Source organism: Rousettus aegyptiacus, unplaced genomic scaffold (genome assembly GCF_014176215.1).
Source record: "Rousettus aegyptiacus isolate mRouAeg1 unplaced genomic scaffold, mRouAeg1.p scaffold_m13_p_5, whole genome shotgun sequence".
NCBI lineage: Eukaryota > Metazoa > Chordata > Mammalia > Chiroptera > Pteropodidae > Rousettus > Rousettus aegyptiacus.
Window position 1 is genome coordinate 66,909,382 of NW_023416308.1, and position 23,414 is coordinate 66,932,795.

Sequence of the window (23,414 nt, forward strand, 5' to 3'; positions counted from 1 at the left end):
TTCCCATAAGAGGAAAATGGTAATGGCCTTTGATAGGGACTCAATAGTTTAGACTTGATATAGATAATAGGAGAGGGCTCTCCCTATTGGTGGAATGTTTTGATACAACAGATTACCACCCTCAAATTTATTTATTTCTAAAATGTTTTATGTTCATTATGCACAATGTAAGGTTAAAGAAGAGTAGGCTCGAATTGTGGAATGGCTATCTACCCACTCGGCACCCTCAGAAGCAAAGATGTTGCACAGTCAGTGCTTTGCAAACCACTAAATTTTTCTCAGAAAAATTTCTAATTGAACTATTTCATGTTGGAATAATAGATTAATTAGTGAATGTTTAAGTGGTAAGGAACCTCAGGGATCATCTCAGTCCCACTGTCATGCTTCTGATTACCCGAATATGGAATATAAAGCGTATGTTCATGTTTGCCACTCATGCCATGCAGGTAAATGGATAGCTGAATACTTGAAACTTTGATTTTAAATGTAATTATGACCTTTAGAAGTAACAGCTGGTTTAAAAATGGACCAAAGTGTAAATAAAATGGGCACCTGATATATTTCAGTTCCCAAAGAAAATTTATAAGGAAAAGTTGTTGTTTTTACTTTGTAGCTCGCAGTCTTAGAGAAAAGATTTCATCATTTTATATGTGATGTGGCTTTCTGGGCTCCTGACATCTTCATAGAATTTGACTGGAGCTTCCTTCTCTTGAAAATAAATGGGCATTTTCTTGCTCTCCACGCGCATGAGCTTTACTTCCAGGGGGCCCAAGCTTACATAATCCTGTGGTGAAGAGAATAGGAGAGGTTATTCAGCAAGTTTCACCACCTTTAAAAGATCAGATTTTCTTTATTATATAGTTGGCTTTTACTTGACAAAATTCATTGCCCTCCTAATTGTCTGAATGCTGTATAAAATGTGAAATATCAGAGCTACTGACAATAAAAAGCCTCTCAGTAAGCAAGCTTTTATGCCCAGAGAGGGATGGTAGGCAAGAACTCCCAAAGAGCAGGCATCATGGCAGACAGGCTTTCGGGGGGTTGGGCAAGGGCCACAATCTGGAGTGGGGAGATATATCTTCTGTAAGCTCTTTAATTGGTAAAAGAAAGTGTTGGGTACATATATAGATAGGCCTCTGCTGGCCAGGATATAACCAATTAGCAGAGTTTTCTATATTATTCAAGAACAAAAGGAAAGATCTGCTTGTAAGCAAGTTGAAGTTAGGGTCTGCCATATAGTCATCTTGGAGACTTCACTTCTTCTTCTTCTCCCCCTTAAATTCCCAAGCATCTAACAAGAACCTAAAATGTTGTGGGATTCTCAATAAACATTAGAACTTAGGAATATCAAAGAATGAAAAAGGCAGGCCCCATTTTATTATTCAAAATTGCATATAATTATATTTAGTTTTTAAAAAACATAATTAGAGAGCTACAATAAATGTAAGATAGGAGAAGAGCAAATTGATAAACATCTATCACATATTTCAAAATCCTAATATACTGTATTAGTCTTCTCAAGCTTTCATAACAAAATACCATAGACTGAGTGGCTTAAACGACAGATATTTATTTCTCACAGTTCTGGAGGCTAGAGAGTCCAAGACTGGGGGGCCAGCATAATTGGGTTCTGGTGCGACTTTTCCCCCTGGCTGCCTTCTCACTGTGTCCTCACAAGGTATACCCTATTATTATAAGGCCACAGTCCTATCAGATTAGGGCCCCATTTTTATGACCTCATTTAACCTTAATTACCTCCTGAAGACCCTAAGTCCAGATACAGTTACACTGGGTCCATAACATACACAATGCTATTTTCACCACATCAGAAACTTCCATGGTAAGTAAGGTTTTTCAGTCAACCAAACGGTATGCAATTTTGGAATTTTGTAGACCATTGTTCATTATCCCGAGGTCATCATAACATTCTAGGTGCCATGATTCCAAGATACTCATGGGGAGTTTGAATGTTATGGAGACTAGAACTTTGGTCCTCGAATTGTCAATCGATGGCAGCAGGACTGAGTTGTAGTTAGTTAAAATGATTTTTGTTGAATTATTCAGTTTCTTCTGCTTTCTTATATCACTCTTTCACCTATAAGACTTTAAGTTCTAGGAGAACTTTTAAAGTTAGTATACCAAGAAGGAAAATAGTTTGGGGTAGATGTAAGAGTAATTGGAATGTACCAAAAAGATTTTAAAATAAAAAGGCTTGATACTCCAGGTACATGTGGCAGTTTGTACTTTTCAAAGATGGCTGTACTAATATATAGCTTATCCTACATGTTTTTCTTACAATACAGTGCTGACCTTTCTCTTTCAAGATGTACAAACTACATTTCCTCTCCCCTTGGGGTGGGACTTTGTAACTACATCAACTAATAGATTATGATGGAAGGGATGGTGTGTGATTTCTAAGGCTAAGTCATATAAAACATGGCAGCTTTCATCCTTGTCTCTGGGAATGCTTGCTCTTGGAGAAGTCAGACACCATTACAAAGGGACAATAAAAGTGCCTTATAGAGAGGCCCATGCGAAGAGAATCTGAGGCCCCCCAGCTTAGCCAGCATCCACCTTCCAGCCTTGTGAATGAACCAGCTTGGCAGTGGATCCCCTGCCCTCATTAAGCCTTCAGATAACTGCAGCCCCAGACAACTTATGATTGCAACTGCCTGAGAGTCAAGTGAGAATTGTCTTGTGGAGCCCTTCCCGAATTCCTAATCAACAGAAGGACCAAAGAAAAATAAGTAATTATTGTTATATGCCACTAAGTCTGGGGTAATTTGTTATGTAGCATTAGATAACCTATATGATACACTGTAATGGTGGTCTATACATGAATATAGGTAGCAAGCTGGGTAAGAGTAGGAGCGAAAATAGTATCCAATGAGGGATGTGAATGGTGGGTAAATTTTACTAATAATTGCAAATAGAATTTTTCAATATCCATAGTTCAGGTTAATTTTCTCCATTAATTAATAAAACAGCATTATCCTAGCAGTCAAAATTTTCTCATGAATCCTACCTTGAAATCCAACTCATCCTCATACAGTAAGTATTTCACATCAGGAGCCTCAAGCTGTGTATATGAGTCCTGTTCTTCACATGTCTTCAGATGCTCGTCAGGTCTGATGCTGTCCTCCTCACTAAGATCTAAAGCACTGATCCCAACTGATGAGCTAGTCGTGTCTCTACTTGTTTCTTCTGCAGGTTGCAATTTTGACTCTTCTGGGATGAATGAAAATTACTTATGTATAATTTTGGACAGATAAAAATAAAAATACTATACATAATTGGTACATTTTTAATTTGAAAGACCTTTGCGAATCTTCTGGAGGAGACAAATTCGAGAATTAGAAATGTGGAACCTATGTATTCAAGTGAGAGTGAGCCCCATTTTCAGAAACTCTAAGTTGTATTTTCTTCTATTGGCTAATAAGTTACAGTAATAATGGGAACATTTGTGTGTGTTGGTTTTTTAGTTGGTTGGCCTAATTGGAAACCAAATCACGCCAATGTAGAAAACCTCTCTACCACTATCTATTTAATTCCTGTGAAGCATGGTGACTTTGATTTGAATAGAGAACTAGAGAAAGAAAATGGGTTAGGACAAGTGCTGCAAGGAGAGAAATATGAGGAGCTGGTGTGTATCTATCTCTTCACTGAATAGCTCTTGGATCTACGGTACCTGTCCATGACAGATGCCCAATAAGTGTTTGTCCAATTAAAAAGAAACCACCATCGTTACAATAAAATAATACCTATATATATTTTTGGAATATCGAAAAGCATTTCTTCAGGTGGCACTTCCTGTCCAGCAGCTTTAGTAAGATATAGTCGCCTGAAAGAAGAAATAAGAAAAGCCATCTGTCAGTCAACAAACACTGTGCTACCTGCTCATTGGTGTTTATCTTTCTGCCAGATGCTGGAGCCATATAGATGAAGAGTGTAAGGCCCAGTGAGGTGGCAGACAGGCTTAGAGTATTTTAGGGTGATAGTTTGTACAATGATGGGTAATTAGTGTGGTGTGAGAAGTGCTGTGGGGCAGAGAGAAGAAGCACCTAGGTTAGCCTTGGGAGGCAAGGGATGGCTTCCAGGAGAAGAATAAAGCTGAGCCGAGTCTTAAAGAGCCAGGAGCTGTTTGCCAGGGAAGAGCACGGGGTGAAGGAAGGGCCACTCACCATAAGGGGATAAACACACCTAAAGTCCCAGAAATGAGAGTGAACATGACACCAGTCAGGTTGCTGTTGTAATAATCCAGGTGAGAAATGATAGTGGCCTGAATGGAATGTTTTTAAAATAAAGAGATAAAGAGAAAGACAGTGAGCAGTAGGAATCCAGGAGTCCAGATGACATCTAGGTTCCGGATCTCGCTGAATGGCATGTTTCAGCTACGAGCCCCGTGAGTTGTGTCTGCTGTTGTGGCTCTCTGCACACGTGTTTAATCTGCTGCCTTTTTGGATTCCCACTGAATTATCAGCCAGAAAATATGATGCCTTGAAAGCTCTGTAGGGCATTTCTATTAAGTTTGTCTGAAGACAGCATGAAGCAATCGGGACCCTTGTAGATATGCAAACAACCCCCTATACTTTGCATCTCAGCAAACAAAGTGAATCCCTGATTTACACACTGTCCGTTATTTAAAGAACATGAATAAAGTATTATTCAAAATGCTTAAGGCTTCAGCAAATAACGTAACTACACACAGTGTCTACATCTGTAAAATCTTCTTAAGACTTAGCTTAGTAAAGGCTAGTTTCACATATAGCTCTGGTCTCTGTAGGTAGACAGACCAGAGTGAAAATCCACGCAGCATTCTCTTTTGGTTTTACCATTCTGAATAATTAAGATCTCACTAAATGCTGTCACCTTTATACATCTGGCTTCTCTCGTAATCATTAGTTTACTGCCACTCTTGTGCCGCCATAGGGCAGCAGCACTTGATATTTCACAATGCAGAAAATATTTTAAAGAACTTTAGAACATGAAGTCACCATCCTACTACCATTATACAGAACCGAATTGTCAACAAAAAGGTGGAAAGGGTAGTTACTATAAAATACACAATATGTGTTATATTTCTTTGACTTGAAAGTGGGTACAGTAGAAGCTTCTGAATGTACTTAAAATTATCCTTCTGGAATAAGAGGTGTAACAGATTACTGAGGGTTTACACGTTTCTCTGTTTCTTTATGCAGATCTTTCTAAAATGTCCTGAACAGTTGCTTCAAGGATTTTATAATCTAGCAAGGAAGCAGACACTAAATAAATGCTCGCCAGTGTGACAAATGTGAGTTACAGAGGAAAAGTTCAGGGTGCTATGGAAGCGTATACTGGGGTACATAACTGAGTTCTTATGTCACCCATGCTGTTTCTTTTTCCTTACACGGATTTTGATTTCATTTCTCCCAACTCTGAAACAAAACTAAACACTCATATATCTCACCAAAGAAAACTAACCCACAGAGTATTGATGAACAAGGCAGATTTCACTGAAGATTTTTGTGGGGAAGACAGAGGATGGGGTTAAATTGCATAAGACACAGCGAATGACTTAATGAAAATCCCTTTAAAAGTTTCTCATCTCCCTTCTTGTCCTTGCCAAGTTCTCTTTGGCCAATGAAAGAGTTCTCTTGTTATAATTAGCACTTCACATTCTTGTCAGATCCTAATCAGATACACCAGACTGAGCTGACCAAAGCAGGAAGTGGGGTTGGCAGTTTATAGGGTAGCTCTTTTCCAAGGGTTGACTGGTTTGGAAAAGAGGAAAAGAGGAAAGCAGAAAGCAGGTAGAGCAGTGGTTAGAGGCCACAACACCAGCAGCAGCTGGAAGAGGTTAGACACGATTACAAGAGGGTGGCAGTAATAGCAGATGGCAGGGATTAGAGGTGGACAGAGGTGTGGAGCTGGAGACTTGATCATAGAGAGGAGGGCTGGCAGAAGAGATAATTGCCTACTGGGGGGGGGGGGCAGTGAGACCTTCATCTCCTAAAGGGCATCAGCTTGAATCTGGAAATACAGAAGTTCACCAATCAACCAATTTATTCACCTGCTTACATCACCTACAATGGTATTTACCTCTCTAGGATAGCACACATAAATTGTGGAAAGGAGGCAGGGTCCCTCTTTCTCTATCCTGCCCCACGTAGCTTTCGGCCTGCAAGGTATTTGTACTGTGCCCCAATTTCTCCAATCTTGTATCCTGACACCTATCACTTAACCCAGCAAACAAAAACTCCACAACTTACCTGCATCCACCCTTCTTAGAACACATTAGGAAGTTTGTAAGTAACAAATTCTTTCTTATATCTCAAATAGCATTTCTCCATGCCACACAAGCAACAGGAACTTCTTGGGCAAAACTTTTTTCCTGGCCCTCCCCCCATTCCTAGACTCAGACATTCCCCCCATTGCGCATGTTTCCTCTGTCCCTAAACATGCACTATTTAGATTATTTCTTGTTTCTAAATACTTGTTCCAATTATGAATGCCACTTTGAATTTTTAAATTCTCTCATATTCCAGGGCTCTAATTTCCCATCAAAATTGGTATATAAAGACTTATTTGTTAGGTAGTAAAAAGAGATAACCTAAAATACAAAGCCATGTACACATTCGGTTTTTCTTGTGCAGGAATAGATGTGACTTGGATGGATAAGCTGTTTTCTCTATCTAGGAAGTACTTTGATACTTTCATTAACTGTCAAAGGAAATGATTCTATAGTCCACAAAGTAACCGGAAGCCCAGAACACTTCCAGCAGATACCACAAAGTTGATCACTCCCACCTTGGTGCTAACTCTATACCAAATATACCTTCCGGTTCACTATTAGGCATTTAACTTCATGCCCATATTCCCTGCTGGCCTGGAGGCTTCTGAAGGTCATCAGTTGTGGTGTTCATGTTAAGTTTTTGCTTATATAACTGCAGCGCATTGCTAGAGAAAGCAAGTCAAAGTTTGCACTGTACCAATGATCAGCTGTAATAATCCTATACCTTTGCCATGGCCATTTTATGAGTTGCTTTCTTTTTAACTATTAGATTCTGGCTGATACGTTAAAAAATTAAATCATCTTAAAAATAACTTTTTACAGATATAAACGTTTACCAAATACTTTCTAGATATGTTAAAATTTTTCACCTGGGTATTTTGAGATCCACAAGTCTACAGTTGAATAGTTGATCAATGAGCACCAAATTTTCTTCTTCCAGTTCATGAATAGCTTTTTCCAATATTTCAACTTCCTTCCTATGATTTGCAATCTGTTCTCAGAAGATGAGAATGAATGGTTGGTACTTATAGGTTTAGTTCTATTTAGTATTCAATAAGAAATTCAATTCCTAAAAGTGCTTTTGCCTGAGGGGAAGATATATCCAGTATTATTTATTACTGAATTTCCTTTGTCTTTCCTCTCTAAAAAGGTCACTTGCAAAATTTGTTTGCATGCTGAATGACAAGAGTTGTCCTTTTCTATCCTTCAAAAATATCATTGGACTTATACATGAGCTGGAGGCAAAGATAAATAAGAAAATAGTACTAATGAATTTATCAGTATGCTGTATTAATAGCTAAGTGAGGATCTATATAAGGTTAACAAGAATGTACATTCTAGGCAGAAGGAACCACATATGTAAAGGCACAATTATTTTGGTGTGGACAGATTTAAAGTGGGGGTGGGGAGAAGTAAGAGAGGAACTGGATAGTTAGGGAAGAGGCAAATAATGCTAAGGAGTCTGGTTTTTGTCTTGCAGGTGATGAAAGGTCACTGACAGACAAAGCAGGTTTAATTAACATTTACTGAAGAAATATGGCTGGCTCAAATATAAACAAAACTTGTTGGTTCTATTGATACAGATCTCATCAGTCTTTAAGACTTGTATTTTGATAATTTTTGTCTAAAGGCTTGATATTGGGAAGAATACATAGGAGAATGCTACTAAATAGGACCCAACTCACCTCCCTCTCCCAGAACAGCATGAGCTGCACAGGTGCTGGAGTAAGAGGTGCTCGTGGGCAAAGGTCAGAATCATAAAAGAATCAGAAGTAAGAGTGTAAAATAGAAAGTGATAGGCTGATGAGAGTAATAGAAAGATAAACTGGAAAAAGTAAAGTGTCTTGACGAAATATAATGAGACCAAAAAGGCACCAGGGTTTAGATTCAACTCTTGAGAGTTGCCAAGAGTGTAACCGAGATGAGTACTTAGAAAGAGATAACCAACAATTTTGCTTTGTAATCGAGACTTAATTATTGTATTTTAAAATCTGGAAGGATTCAGTATATGATCACATGCATACCTCTATCATGTAAGTCATTTATTAAATGATTGAATTCTTACTATGGGCAAGGTTCTGTGCTAGATGTAGAAGGATACAAAAGTGAATTAGGCATGCCTACTCTCAAAAGGGTTTACAATCCAGTGAACAAATATACAAATAACATATTATAAAACAATACCAGTGTCATAGAAAAGGCTCAAATATTGCTGGTGGATTGGAATTAGAAAGAATATATTATCCACCTGCTTTAACCAATTTAGCAAAGTCATTTAAGTCCATAATACTAAATTACAAAGCTAGGGATTGGTGCTTTAGGATCTCTTATGTTGAGAGAGATAATTGGTTTGATTAGAAAGCTTGAATGCCTTAAGGAAAATTTTATAGTTTTCAAATGACAAAGGATGAGAAAGAAATTATAGTTAGAGGTTATAAACAAGAGGAATTAATAGAACATTTGGAAATGTTTGACCTAAGGGCTTGGCATGCTTGGGAGGAGGCACAAGCAGTTCTTGGTCTCTTTCCAGAGCTAAGAATGAAGGCCCTTTTGGGGAGATAAGTCCGATCTTCTAAGCTAAGGCTATCCTATGGCATCGCCTACTGGTTTAGAGTAACATTCTCATCAATGGCTATCTCCCGCCCAGCCTTTTGAAATGTTGGGAAAATGAAAACTAGTTTCTTTTTTATAGCCATATAGGTACTTTTAGATTTTTAGGGTAAGAAAGTGAAAAAGAGGAAGTAGAAGACTACTTTTCCCTCCTCAATCCTGCTCTTCCCCAAACTCCCAAGAAACGTACTTAAGAAACTGGGAAGATAATTTAGTTAAAACTTAGCAGTTAATAATTTAGTCAGAGATCTCTAATCCTGAATAAGATGAATGCTCTTGAAATTTTCCCCTGCAAGAGCTCAGTCAACTTTATGCCTCCTCACACTTGAAACTCTGATTGGTATCCTCTTGGAGTCCATTTGTCTAGTTTTTCTGGCTTTCCATTTGTTAAGTTAGTCTAAGTCACTTGGAAATTTAATTTTTCTTTTTTTTCCTAACAAGCATATTAAATAAAACCAAATAATGAAACCCAAGCAACAGGATATCTCATATCCTTCCTAGAGCTTTTTGTTATTGTTGAGAGTTAAATGGAGAAATATTTTTAGGAGTTCCATTATTAAGTATCCCTTGTTGTTCAGTCTAAACCTTCTTCAAATAAATTAGCTGACATACACTGTTGTATTTCTAGGCAATTTTCAATTCTTATGATAGTACTTATAACCAGAAACGGTTTTAATTAATTTCGTGAATATGTTTAATAAGGCTAAAATGAATATTTATTGAAATCAAGAGAAATTCAATTTGTTGAATTTCCTTAAAATGATTCGTTCTTTATTACTAAGCTCTTTTTGCTCAGGATTCAATTAAACCTGACATTCTTCTGTCTTTTATTTCCACTAAATTATGAGAAGTAAAAAAATAAAACAAAACAAAATGTAATTTGTGGCTTTGGTAGGAAGGATCAAGTCACCAAAACAGCCGTTCTCATTAGTGAAATATAAATTTTATAGTCATTTTCTCTAAACCTAGCAGCTATGATATCTTATCAGTTGAGCTATTAAATTATAATCATTAGGATCATACTTTTGATTTAATAAAAATATAAGAACTAAATTCTTCCCTAATAGTCTTTAACTATTGAACTCATCTTGAGTTTTTTAAATTAACATTTATTTTAAATAATTGGGGATTACTTTTTGAACATTATGTGGACTCCTATTTACCGTGACTTAATAAAGATAATTTAAAAACAAATTGTCAATATCATAGGAAGCATATTAAAATTTTACTTCCTTGTTTCCTAGACTCACCAACTCTATTTGGTCAAATAGGGAGCAAGGAAAAGGGAAGAGGGGAAGGTGACGTGACATTTTTACCTTAAGTACCTGAGTGGATGGGAAAAAAAATGCAGGAGGAGAAAACCTAGGGAGAAATTCAATGAGTTCTGCATTAGGTATGTTGGATTTGAAATTCCTTTGGGATATCCAAGAGAAAATACTTGGCGGATAAATAAAAATATAGGTCCACAGCTAAGGACACACACAATTTAGTGCTGATGACGTACATTTGAGAATCACATACAAATAACTTGATAACAAGAGCTGTGTGTAGTTGAAGTGAATTTTCCCAAAAGATGGTGAGTTTTTTTTTTCGCAGATGGCATCTAAGCATAAGTTTGGTTGCTACTTGTCTGGATGTAAAAGAAATTTCAAAGTGCTGTAGTGAGTTTTGCACATCCTTTGTAGCATTCTTATAACATCTAAACCAAAAATTACCTGTTTCATCCAATAACATGCTTTCACATCTTCACCCCAAATCTAAGCCATGTATTTGATTCATCCCTCCAATGCATATATCTATACTCATGGACATTCTTTCTTTCATTCAATAACTCTTTAATGAGCATAGCTTATTTATTCAACTTCATGGATAGATACAGGTCAAAAGGCATAGCCCACTCTGTGCAGTGACAAGACAGACGCATAAACAGATGATTTCAACATATTTTAGTATGAATTACAATGAAACAAGAAAACCAATGGGTGAAAGGCACTTAAAACTTCCTGGGGGAGTTGTAAAATGATTCACAAAGAAATTGATAATCGAGTCGGTGCCAAAGGAAGAGTTGAAGTTCTTTAGGCAGATGAAGGTAAGGCGGTAAAGGCAGAGGGACTAGTATGTACAATGCTAGGAAAATAGGGCAGTATCCCATAATAAAGTAGGTCTAGAGGGGTCCTCGTATGACCATATCCAGCAAGAGCAGTATTACAACTCTGGTGTATGGAGACAGGTGGGCAGCTGGGTCCATTATTTCCTACGTGCTCTCCAGAAGGAAGCACGGAGAGAGCCTGAGGACCAAGCTGGTATGGGATATAGAGACCACAGTGGGCAGGGACATCTTGGCCATTGGCAAATAGCTATAACTGTGGGTTTGATGTCGGTTGAAACACAATGTCCAAAAGGCCAGAGCAGTCCAGTTTAGAAGTCATCAGAGCAGGAAGTGGACTAAGTAATGCCTCCACATTGGAAAGCAGAGGAAGCAAGGATCTAAAGGAAACCCAATAAATTTCAGCCCTCTTCACTAACACTCCCCACAAGAAGACATGTAAGTCCCACTTTCCATCTTAAAGAAAGGTCCATCTTAGAGAAGAACGGGAAGAGAACAAAAATCTAAAAGACTGAACATTTATCCAAAGGAGACCATGTCATCTCAAAGGGGCAATTTACAAGTACAGACAATGAGGTTAGGATGATTCTTTAGCCTTGCTTCCATCACCCAGAGAAAGTGGGGTCCTGAGGAAGACCAGATCAGTTTTAGGGCATGTAAACAAGCTTTGCACATTTGAGTATACTTTGTAAATTGTGGTGCCAAAAATGATTTCTGGTTATTATTAAAATTATTTATGGTATTCATTGAGTAACATTTTGTAATAAGATCAAAGCTCCACTTAAATTTTATTTTACCTCAGTCACCACAGTTCCATGCTTTCCCTATGACTCCAGGTCAAAAATAAAAGTCATTTCCAGTTCAGAAAAAAGAGAAAAAAAATTGTATTTAAAAATTGCACTCACCTCTCTTTTTAACCAGTCATTTTCCCAGATCTCTCGATAGCTGCCCTTGTCAATGAACCTTAGAGAATTCTAAAAGAAAGTTTCTCTATTAAGGAAGAGTCGTCACATGATGATTCACAATTTTAGCAATGGTGTCGCACAATCCACTTACCTGATTATTCATTTTAAGTTATGTTTTGTAATTACTTTGGAAACATACCTAAGAACTTTTGTTTCAGTTGTTCTTTCTTTACTGTCCTACTGTATCGTTTTTGCTGGTTTACGCTGCCTAATACAGGCAATTTAAAGAACTGGACAATGGCAGTCTATTTATTTTAGCCTTTATTGTGACTGAATCTGACCGCCATGGTAAAATCAATCATTAAGTGATCTGCTCCACATTTAGATGGCTAAGCTGCGGTGATCAAGTATTCTTCAAGTTTATGGTAAAGACATAATTCAACATATAGCAAAAGCATGAATAGATCGCATTACTACATTTTAATTTGACGCTAAGTAACTTTCAAGGCCTAAAATTTTATGATTCTTTGCTCTCTCAATTCTGACACTTATGGCCTAAGAAAATCCTGAGAGGATAGAGAATCTGCATTTCTTCATCTCTGTCCTCCTCACTTGCTTTGAGTCCAACTCAGAACCTGGTCTGCTGACTTCCACAGCTCCTCTACCACTCTCTCTCCTCTCAGTGATGGCAATATACATATTTACAAACCTAACAGCAAATAATTTCAGGTGAAAGGCTAGACAGTCAGTCTCCTTGGGGGTGGGGAGGAAGGCATTTTAGATGAAGAAAACAGGAAAAGCCTTACTTAGTAGGTTCATAAAATGCAAATTCATTTTTAATTACTTGGATATTTACAGTGCCACCCAAAGGAACTTTATAGTGGATGACAGATCATATTTATCTATGAGGTACTTTTATATGGATACCATGTTACAATCAACAACTTAAGGGTACAACCAAAAGAAATTAAGAAAAATCTTCTCATTCATAAACGTGGACAAAAATAATTTAAAAATATGTTAAGGGCAAATTTATCCAAGTCTTTAGAGTTGGTGGATTTACAATATATATATATTTTTTTCTTTAAATAATGCTAACTGAACTAAGAGTAGATCTACATTTTCCAGGAACCAGGAACTTTTATATCCAGTTATAACTGATACTCCTTTTAAAGTTTCCTCAAACATAGAATTTCATTTGAACAGAAGTAGGAAGTAGCTCATAACTGAAGTTAGTTGGCTAATGGCTTAATTCACTAACAATAGAACAGTGGTCTTCAACTTTGGTCACATATTAGAATCTCCTGGATGCTTTGAAAATCCAGAAGCCCAGGCAATATCCCAGGTCAATAATGTGAGCATCTCTGTAGGTGTGCCCCAGGTGCCACCTGGGTTATACAGATTTCTCAGGTGACTCCAATAAGCAGCCAATGATCTGCGACAGTGGATTACAGAAGAAGTATGTTAAAATAGCCAGATAAAATGAGGAAAATTCATGTGTGTATATTTGGTTATAAGTGTATATTTGGTTATGTAGAGAGAAGAAAATGTATAGTGTAATGATTAAGAGCAATGATCCGAAGGAGACACCTTGAATTGAATCTCGATTCTGCCACTTGGTTTGGGCAAGTCATGAAATTTCTCTGTGCCTCAGTCTTCTCATTAGCAAGTTTCTACCTTATAGCCTTGTTGAGAGACTTAAATGTAAAATACTAGGAACAGTATCTGGATGAGTCCTCATTATATATGGAACATGTATACTGAAAGCATAATTGACCTACTATGCACTTTAATCATCTTAACTATGGTCAGGTCACTTAATTGTTGATTTCACCATTTCACCATATTGAGTCTCCAAAGTGGCCAAACTGCATGGGCAGACAAACCATTGGTCAGTTTTCCATATCCTCTCTGTATTTGTGTAGATCAGTAAAAATCGTTGAATAGGATAATGACAGTAAACGAACAATTGAGCTAACGGGGAAGCAAAACACAACAGCAACTAAAATTTAGCGAAGAACTTTAGAAAAAAACAGACATTTATGATTCTCAAGAAGAGATGTTCCAGATGAAGAGATAAATCCAGCAAGGACCTTGTAACTTTAGGAGAGAGTCTGGGGACGGGGGAAGGAGAGTGAAAAGAAAAGAGAATCAGATACTTTTTGCGAAACAAAGAGGTTAGAAAGCATAAAAGATTGGAAATTGTATCTCAAATAGTTTTTTTATAGTCCAAATTTTTAAAGCTCAAGTAATGTAAGTAGATTCTTTTTCCGTTTTGGATATGTAAGAATGTACTTTTAATTTATTTTAGACAAATTACATTTCATTCTATAATGCATCTAAAATTTTTTTAAATAACCTATTATAGCCATCATTTTTATACTTAAAAATAACCGAACAATAATTTACTGAGCTCTTGTTCCTTATGAGGTGTTATGCTACTTAAATCATCTTATTCAGTCCTCATACTATTCTTTAAAGGTAAATATTATTATTGTTCCCTTTTTATACATTAGGAAACTGAAGCCCAGAAAAGTAACAAATTTAGTTTAAACTCAAACTTCCTGACTTAAGAACCCAAGTTCTTAACCATTATAACATACCACAAGAAAAAATAGGGGGGAAATATTTGTTTTGTTTTTCAGAAAATTGAAATATACCTGCGTGGCCCATTCCTTCCTTTGGTCCAGTTGCAACAAAGTTTCTCTGATTATTCTCTTCCTAGCATCTTCCAGAGTGATTTTATATTGTTCTTTAAAAAGAAAATTAGAACACTTAACAAGGCTGATACTAGGTAAAACTATGATGTTAGTAAATTTTATTTACTATGATCCCCACTTCTTGCTATTCCACCCCTTCACATTCCCCTTCCCTTGAATTTTTAGGGTACATTTTTAATGAAGCATCTAGTACCTTCAATTAGAACAAATGCCCCAATAATTTACCAACATCTTAATGAGAATTAGTGTAAGATGATGTCTCTCCCAGGAATATTTGTGTTTTCAAAGGATTGTCTCTACAAAGGGAGAATTTCCAACACTTTAGCACATGTGTGATTATCTAGCCTTCATACGCACAACTTCTAATTCCACAATAGAAATTTAAAGATTTGATTCTATGCTTGAGAAGCATCCTGTACATCTGACTCCATCTACCTGAATTTCTAGTAATCTTGGCATATGTTTCTTGGAATAGGAAAGACAAAGTAAGAAGAGGGGAGAATGGTATAGGGGCTGTGAAAATCAGTCGCCCTGGCTCTGAGTTAGGCACAGAGCAAGAAAACAAGACAGAGATGAAGACGTGCAGATTCCTTATCCTCTCCAAATATCCTCATGTCACAAATGTCAGAACGAAGAGAGCAAAGTATCATAAAATTTTAGGTCTTGAAAGGTGCTTAAAGATTATAGAGTCAACAGCCCTATTTAAGGAAAGTGAGGTGCAGTGACACTAAGGCTGCTTTACAAAGTAGAGAGAAATAAAGCTGGATAAATGAGTCGAGTTTGCTCATTGTTTATTACAATAAGTCATCATCAAGCTTTTTTGATGTGCATGACACTATTTAAGGCACAGGGAATATTGCCGAATAAGAGACAACCCCTGCCAGAATATCATACATAAACAAACAAATAATATTTCAAGTGATGATGAAGAAAAACTAAAATTCTCTGTTTTAGATAGGGTGATCAGAGAAAGTTTTTTGAGGAGTTAACATTTGAGCAAAGATTGAATAAAGTGGGGAGACAACAAGGTGCAACAGGAGGGAACTGTACTATTTTAAACCCAAGAACAAAGTTGGTTGTGTTTTATGACATATAACAACTATGTTATATGTTCCTATCAGTTGTATTTTATTTGTAACATGTGAAGGATAATTATCTGGAAGTCAGAAAGTGATGTTAAGAATTACAGTTGCTAGATTTCTGGCCCGGTGCAGAGACCCATTTAACTCATTTTGTAACTAAATAATAGTATTATACCAAAAGTGCTATGGAACCTAACTGCCGTTTAAGACATTGTGTCAAAGGAAAAATTTTCTCCATAGACCAAGTCAACTAAAGCAGAACTCTCAGGGGTCTTTGGCTAAAGGGCAGGAGATCTGTAGGTTTGGTCTTTCAATAGTCTGGAGCCAAACTAAGGCTCTGGAAAGGAAAGCAGAGAGCTGGGCAGGAGTTATTCAGCCCTCATCTCTGCTTTGTACTGGCATCACTATTTCTCCTATTAGACAGAAACTCTGAAAGCAGAGTATGAAAATTTTCTTCCATATCTTTCTATTACGGCAGTCCCTGGGAAACAACAAATACTGAAAATATTTTGAAGAAAATTAAGTTTGGCAAACTGCAAGTCTTTGGTGGGCAATGATCTAAGGCTTCAGCACGAGGTAGCAGCAGCAGATGATGGCACTTCAGCAGCGACTTTGCTGGAGACTGGAAGGGGGAGTGAAAAGGGAGAAGAGAGCTCCCCAAGTCGTGAAGTAGCCAGACGGGGGACTGGAATGACCAGCTTCTGACTTTAATGGAGCCAGAGCAAGATTGTCTGACTGAGGCAGTGGTTTACAAACAAGGAAGGTTCATGAGGTTTTGGGGACTAGTTTCACTTGACATCTGGAGAATAAGAAATTGGAAGTCTTCATTATTCCAACCTACATATGCTCATCTCTATAACCTGTATTTTTCTTACTCATTCAGAGTAATCACTTGAATATATTAATCATTCTAATCTCGCTTCTGATGAAATTTCTTCTTCTATTCCAGACCCACTCAACTAGACTAATGCTAGGTATTATTAGAAACTTCTACCCAACAAGACACACAATCAGACTAAAAGTTGTAGCTGACCAGAGTTTAGCTGTAATGGACTTTACATTCTTAGGATCTGAAAGAAACCATAAAATCTGGAGCTTGATAATATTAAATATTAATTCTCTGCTGTAAGTCATAAAAAATAGATGACCAAACATGCTCTGACTAAAATTGTAGCGTGCTCTCTCTCTACACTGCCATACTAATACTAAAAAGGGAATAATAACATCCAACTCTGTTTGAAATTCCATGTAAAAGGCTATGGACTGCTTTTCTTTTTAAAAGCAGAATAACCAGCACAAGGGAGGATGTGAAGGTCTTTTTGTTATTATTTATGATTCAGATGTTTCAGGTAACAATTATTAACTATTCATTTGTGAATATAGCCAAAGAAACTGGGAGTAGGTAGAAGTCTCCTTCTCATAAACTTTGAGACATTGCAAGTGGGAGAGTGGGTGATTACGACTTCATGCCTTGAGACTGTTGGTTGCTCAGATGCCCAGCCTAATATGCCGCCACTCAGAAGCTGACCGCAACACCACACTGGCCGAAGCTTGCTTTGCACTCTTCTCCTTTCTCTGCTGTTTCTGGCTCTGCTTTGGTTTCCTCTTCTCTGGTTTCTTTTGGAGTCTATTGTCCACTCTTCACACACTTTTGGTGTCACATGGCTTTATCGTGCTGCCTCTCTCCTGTGGGGTGGCTTCCTTTCAGCCCTTTCTGGAGGGGCAGGTGGGCATACTGGCCATGTAGCATTTCTTCAGGCACAGCGTGTGTTAGAGAGCCATCCCTATGCCACTGAATCACAGATGTTGGAGGACTATTTGAAGTATATTGGTCTGGGGTCTGACACACTTGGGTTCAAATCTTGTTTCTACTACTTACTAAGTTTGTGAGTTTGATAAAGGCGTTTAACTTCTCTTCGCCTGTGTCTCCATGTCTTTAAACTGGGAGCAGTGATATCTAACTCAAAAGAACTTATAAGAATTAGATGAGATAAGGTATAGAAAAGCAGGTGTTGGAAAGGTGAGTTCTCTTGGAGATTACTGAGTGACTCCCATTTTATGGATGAGGAAGTTGACATTCAAAGAAGTAATATTACTTTTTTTGTAGGTGGACTTGAACCCAAGTCTTTTAACTCACTATTAGTGTATAAAGAACTTTTATGGATCCCTGTCCTATGCACCCGATGAGGGACAAAAGAAAAAATGATTGGTGACTCTATTATCTAATGACTTGTAATAACACCACACTTGATTCCTGGGCCTAATCCAAGGTTTCCTTTTCTTTTATTAAGAGACAGAGCCTTGTCCTGGATATATCAGTGGCTGTGTTTTCTATACCCAATATCCTAACATCTAGCTAAGGTTCAAGGAAGCAGCTCTAGATGCTTTTTCCCTCTGCCTCCAGCGCTCAGTGTGGCTACTGAATAAAGCGGGGTTAAACAGCTGACAAAGAATGATTTATGCTGGGTCCAGTTGTGACCCATGTGGAGGCATGAACAAAGGTCGTTGGTCGTCTTTGATTATATAAGTGACTGCCTCTGTTCTCTTCAGAGTCTGGGCTGGAGAATATTGCAAAAACTGGTCTGCTGGAAGCAAGACGAGAATGGGAACCGGCACAAAGCAAAGCAGAGGGGCCACAAGAGAGACGTTCACAGACCATGAGAGATAAATGTAGGGAGGAGCCATTCCTAGGGCCACCCTTAATCCAACGGCCTTCTGTTTCCATCTTCAGTCCCCCCATTCCTCTCCAGGAGTGTTATATCCAACGAATCACCATGCGACATCGAGTGACCCAGTTTTTGTCTCTTTCCTTTAAAATTCATACCATGAAGCTAGTAACTCTGTTTCAGTAAGATACATGGCAAATCTATGAGTTTTCTGGTTCTTTTCAGATAATAAGAGAGGTCCTCCAATCAGTATTAAGGTATCCAGTTTTTTGTAATAATCAAACTTTCAAATTTATTCAGAGTTATGGCATCCCCCTTCCTAACTTGGACCCACTACCATTTCCTCTGACTTGAGCTTCTACGGCTTCTCCCTCGGGGCTGAAGGGGAGCAGGGAAGGGGACAAGAAAGCTCTCGCTTGACTGATACCACCTCCGGCTGACGTCCCACTTCCTGGTGCTAGTTCACATTTAAGGTTGAGCCTCCTCTTATGAGGGCATTTTTACTTACAAGAAACCCCCTTCTTTCCAAAGTAGTTGTTCCTTGTGAGTAAAGTAGTCTAACACAAACCCCATGATCATTGGTGTCAGAGGAGAATCCCAGAAAAATCATGAAAGAAGGGAGAAGTAGGGGAAGAAGAGGGAAGAATGGTAGTAAGGCTGTAGATAAATCGGTTTAAGAGTCCTGCTCATATTCATCGCGTCCAATTAGTGGCCCCAAAAGTGCTTTAAAGTCTCCAGAAAGAGTTGCTGCTGCATGGTTAGGAGAAGCGCCTAAAACTAACAGCAAATAAGATAAGCCCATAACAGCCATTTCCCCAAATTTCTAATCAAGATGATGAGTTAAATTTATATGCGATCACTCTACTTAAAAAATATAAAATAAAGAAATGCTGGATAAAATATTTAAAAAATTTTAAACATGCCGGAGCAGTAACTATTTTAAAAGTATAGTACTAGGGCACAAATACATAAACAGATCAATGGAACAGAATAGAAAGTACAGAAAGAGATCTCAATATACATGGGAAATTAAAGTATGATAAAGTCGACATCTCAGATCAGTAGGGTAAAAAATGGGTTATCTGATAAATGATGTTGGGCAACTGGGAAAAACAAATCAAAAATTTAAATATAAAAATTAAGCCATGAATTCTAGAAGAAAATATTAGAGAATTTATTCATAATATCAGAAATCATAAAATAAAAGACTGATAAGTTGGGCAGTATAAAATTATAAAATTTACTCATATGTACACCTCACAAACAAGAGACCAATGACAAGTGGAAAAAATATTGGCACCTTATATAAGTTAAAGAGCTAATTTCCTTAATATGTAAAGGGCTCTGCAACACAATAGAAAAATGGACAAAGGATGTGAACAGATGGTTCACATGAAAGCAAATTCATATGGATTTTGAACTTATGAAAAGATATTCACTGGTGCTTATAAGAGACTTGAAAATTAAAGGTACAATGAGACACTGTTTTCTACCTATAAGATTGGCAAAGAAGAAAAAGTCGAATAACATCCCCCGTTGTTGAAATGTGGGAGAATAGGCATCCTCATAGATGCCAGGAGGAGTAAACTCAGTATAACCTCAGTATAACCAAGCCTATCAAAATAATAATAAAGGGGCTATTTGGGCCAACCATTTCTCTTTAGAGATACACATAAATTAAACTATGTAAATATAAAGATATTCATTGCAGTAATATGGGATATGTGTAAGGATATTCATTTCCGCGTTATTTTTAATAGCAAAAGTCAAGAAATAACCTAAATGCTTATGAGTAGAGGGCAGGTTAAAAAATTATAAGACAATAAAACAAAGTAGCCATTGGGAGAATGAGGAATTACTAATATGCGCTGATCTCTAAGGCTGTCCATACTGTTACATGAAAAAGCAAGTGAAAAATGACATCTGTAGCATGCTGTTTGTGATATATATGGATATATTGAACTGTGCATAGAATATTTCTGAAAGACTACATAAGAAACGGGTAATAGTGTCTCATCTAGCGAGAGGCTCTTGGAGGCTGTGGGTAGACGGTAGTCAGTGGGTGTCACTCTCCCTCTCTATTCTTCTTTTGAGGAAGAGAAGCTTTTGAAAAACTATAAATCCAAGCAAGCTCAGACTGATTTGGGGCCAGATTTGCACTACTATTTGTGGTGCATTGGGCCTGAGCTGAGAAACTTATATAAAAATTGGTCCAGAAGCAGAGTTCTGCACAGGGCCTCAGCAGGGGATGATGGGAACGACTTCACACAAACCCCTCTACAATGCAGGCACCACCACCAGCAGGGCTCAGGATTGTCACCCACCCACAGTGTGCTTTCAGGCCACATTTCTCCCATTTGTTCTATCCTATGACTTTCCCGTCTCTGGGTCTCTAGTGTTCTTTTAAGCCAGTATGTTCACTTCAGCGAAAGGCGGCCTCCTGGTTCCTGGGGCTACCCCTGGTAAGCGTCGTCACGCCTGATGTGTCCTGCTCCACACCCTCTCTGCTTCCCGTCTCATATTTGTTCTCCGGTGTTTTCTGGTTACAACTTAACCATTTACTTGAGCATAATGATTCTGGTTGTCCAGCCTGGCTGGGTTGCTTTGGTTTGCCTCAGGTGAATTTTCTTTCCTACATAACCCGGTCCCAGGACCCTCCTGACTCAGTGGACTTACCCCAGATCCAAGTGTTGGAGCACACAGATACTACTCACTGAATGAAACTTCCTCCTCGAAGTCAGTTGCTCACAGGGTTTCTCCACACCCCACCTCCCCATCCTTTTACTTCCCCTTCTCAGTTTCATCGGTAGTCCTGGGATAGTTTCTCTACTTCCTCTCTCCACCTTTTCTCTTAGACTCATAGCTGCTCGTGCTGACAGCAGAGAGGAATGAATGATTCTGGAAGTACCCATTTTTTTCTTCCATCAAATGTCTGCCCTCTAAAGATTATTATTGAACTTGAACTAGCTTTGTTGCAACTGACCTGACATTTTCTCTGCATTCTCTTTAACTTTATTGATGTCATTTTGTAAGGAGATAATGAGTTTAGCATGTTGTTCACTCCCTACATTCTTGTACTCTTCCCAATATTCCTTCTCGCTAAGTTTCTCAAGAAATAGTTTCTCAGCATTACTTATTTGCAAGCGCATATCTGTTAAAAGAAAATCAAAACACCACGTCATTTCTATTGTCCTTGCAATCATTATATATTGCAATCTGATTTTATGAAGTTGGGCTCTCGTATTAAAATGCTCTTATCTCATAAATCCAATTTTATACCTACAATTTAAGGAAATCTAAATGATTTAAATTATTGTTTAACTATTTCTCATGATTCAAAATCTAAGTAAAATTAAACTCCAATTCTAAAGTAGATGTGTTATTTTGGGCTGTGATTGAGAGCTATAACAGACAAGCTATTTGCCTAGGAGAGCACAAGCTTAAACGATTCTTATGATAGTTTGATAAGGGTCCCATCTTGTACAATATATTATATCATATATAGTTCTTATTAGTAAATTGACATTTTTCTGGCCATTATTCCTCTAGGCAAAGTGATGTTACCTTATACAGTTCCACAGTCCTAGGCAACAATTTTCATCAATTGTTTGATTCTGTCATGTAAAGTTCATTTGTGTGAAATGATAGCATATGATAGTCATAACAACATGTCTTTCTCCGTCCCCACTTATAAGATTTCAGAGTGAAAAGTAAGTTTCCTGTTAAATATATACAAATATTGAGCTATGTCAACTGTATAAGCTTTCAGTTTGCCCTAGTACACTTGCTAAACATGATATTCTATTCAGTCTTAAGGCTGAATATCATCCTGCTGAATATTTTGGAAAAGGAAGCATTATGAAGAGCCAGGCACAATGAACTTAACAGTTATTTGCTCACTACCACATGCCGTCGTGTTTGAGAGTTCCTTGGCAGCAATACCACATCTTATTCATCTCTGTAAATCCAGTACTTAGCACAGAGTCTGGCCATTAGTTGGTGTTCAATAAATATTTATGGAATGACTGAAGCATCCAGTCAGGCCAGAGGGATGCTCTTCAGTCCAGAGGTCCAGAGGACTCCAGACATATCTTTTTTTCAAAAATGTAAATAAGATGATATATTTTAAAATCCCTTGATAAATGGCACTTGTTATCATCATTAAACAATTACTACTGTAGTCCGGATGGTTGGCTGTCCTCTTATTTGAGCAGACTGCTTCTGTCTCAGCCCTGTGCCACATTCAGCTTTTGGGGGGAAATGTTGGTTGATATCACTGAAGATTCTGAAAGAGGTGGATATAGTGGCTGTTGCTCCATTGTCACAGCACCCCTCTTCCCTTCCCTTCTGGTGGCACACTTCTCCTACCCTTTGTCAAATAAGTAGCCCAATCAGAGTGGCCCCTTCTCCTGACCAAAAGGATTGATCCAGGGGTAAGTATGTGTCCCAAGTTAGGCACATGCTCAGAATCCTTCTGTAGAAATATTTTCACTGAAGCTGGGGGAAAACATGTCTCTTTTGTCTCTAGTTTGAGGTTATAAGGATGTAAGATCAGAGGTGTCGATGGTTAGAGTTCCAGTTTCATGGGGACAATGGCCTCAGAAAAAGGAGACAACTTTCAGGGGTAAGACAGAGAGAAAAGGAGAAGGGTAAGGGAGGTGGGGAAGATGGGGGAAGGAGAGAGGGGAAGAGAGATAGGGAAGAGGGAGAATTAAAAAAAAAAAACCGCTGAGATATGATAGCATATGAGGCTCTGGGTCCAGGCCAGTAGCCCCCTGCCTTTTCTGCTTGGTTATATGAAAAAAATTACATCCTTTTATGCTTAGGCTAGTTTGGGTTGAATTTTAATCCTTGCAACTGAAAGAGTCCTAACTAAAAGTTGGGAAAAGGGGGTTACTTTAGTACTTCTCAAACCTCCCTGTGTATGGGAATCCCCTAGGATCTTGCCGAAAGGCAGATTCTGATTCACTGTGGACGGGTCTGAGATTCTGCCCTGATTGAAGCAACCACGTGAAGGTGCGGCTGCTGCTCCGCAAACCAAACTGAGTTGCAA

At 38.0% G+C, this 23,414-nt stretch overlaps 1 protein-coding gene across 1 annotated transcript in view; it reads right to left on the reverse strand.

Annotated features, from left to right (window-relative positions):
• Window positions 1-601: 601 nt before the first annotated feature.
• Window positions 602-23,414, reverse strand: part of CCDC83 (coiled-coil domain containing 83) — a 41,033-nt gene continuing 18,220 nt past the window's right edge. The window contains exons 5-11 of the mRNA XM_036220477.1: window positions 21,345-21,512; window positions 14,554-14,645; window positions 11,894-11,962; window positions 7,141-7,262; window positions 3,762-3,841; window positions 3,026-3,228; window positions 602-784 (exon numbers count right to left, since the gene is read on the reverse strand). Coding sequence (XP_036076370.1) covers window positions 623-784; window positions 3,026-3,228; window positions 3,762-3,841; window positions 7,141-7,262; window positions 11,894-11,962; window positions 14,554-14,645; window positions 21,345-21,512 — 896 coding nt within the window. The 3' untranslated portion in view covers window positions 602-622. The remainder of the gene's footprint in view (window positions 785-3,025; window positions 3,229-3,761; window positions 3,842-7,140; window positions 7,263-11,893; window positions 11,963-14,553; window positions 14,646-21,344; window positions 21,513-23,414) is intronic.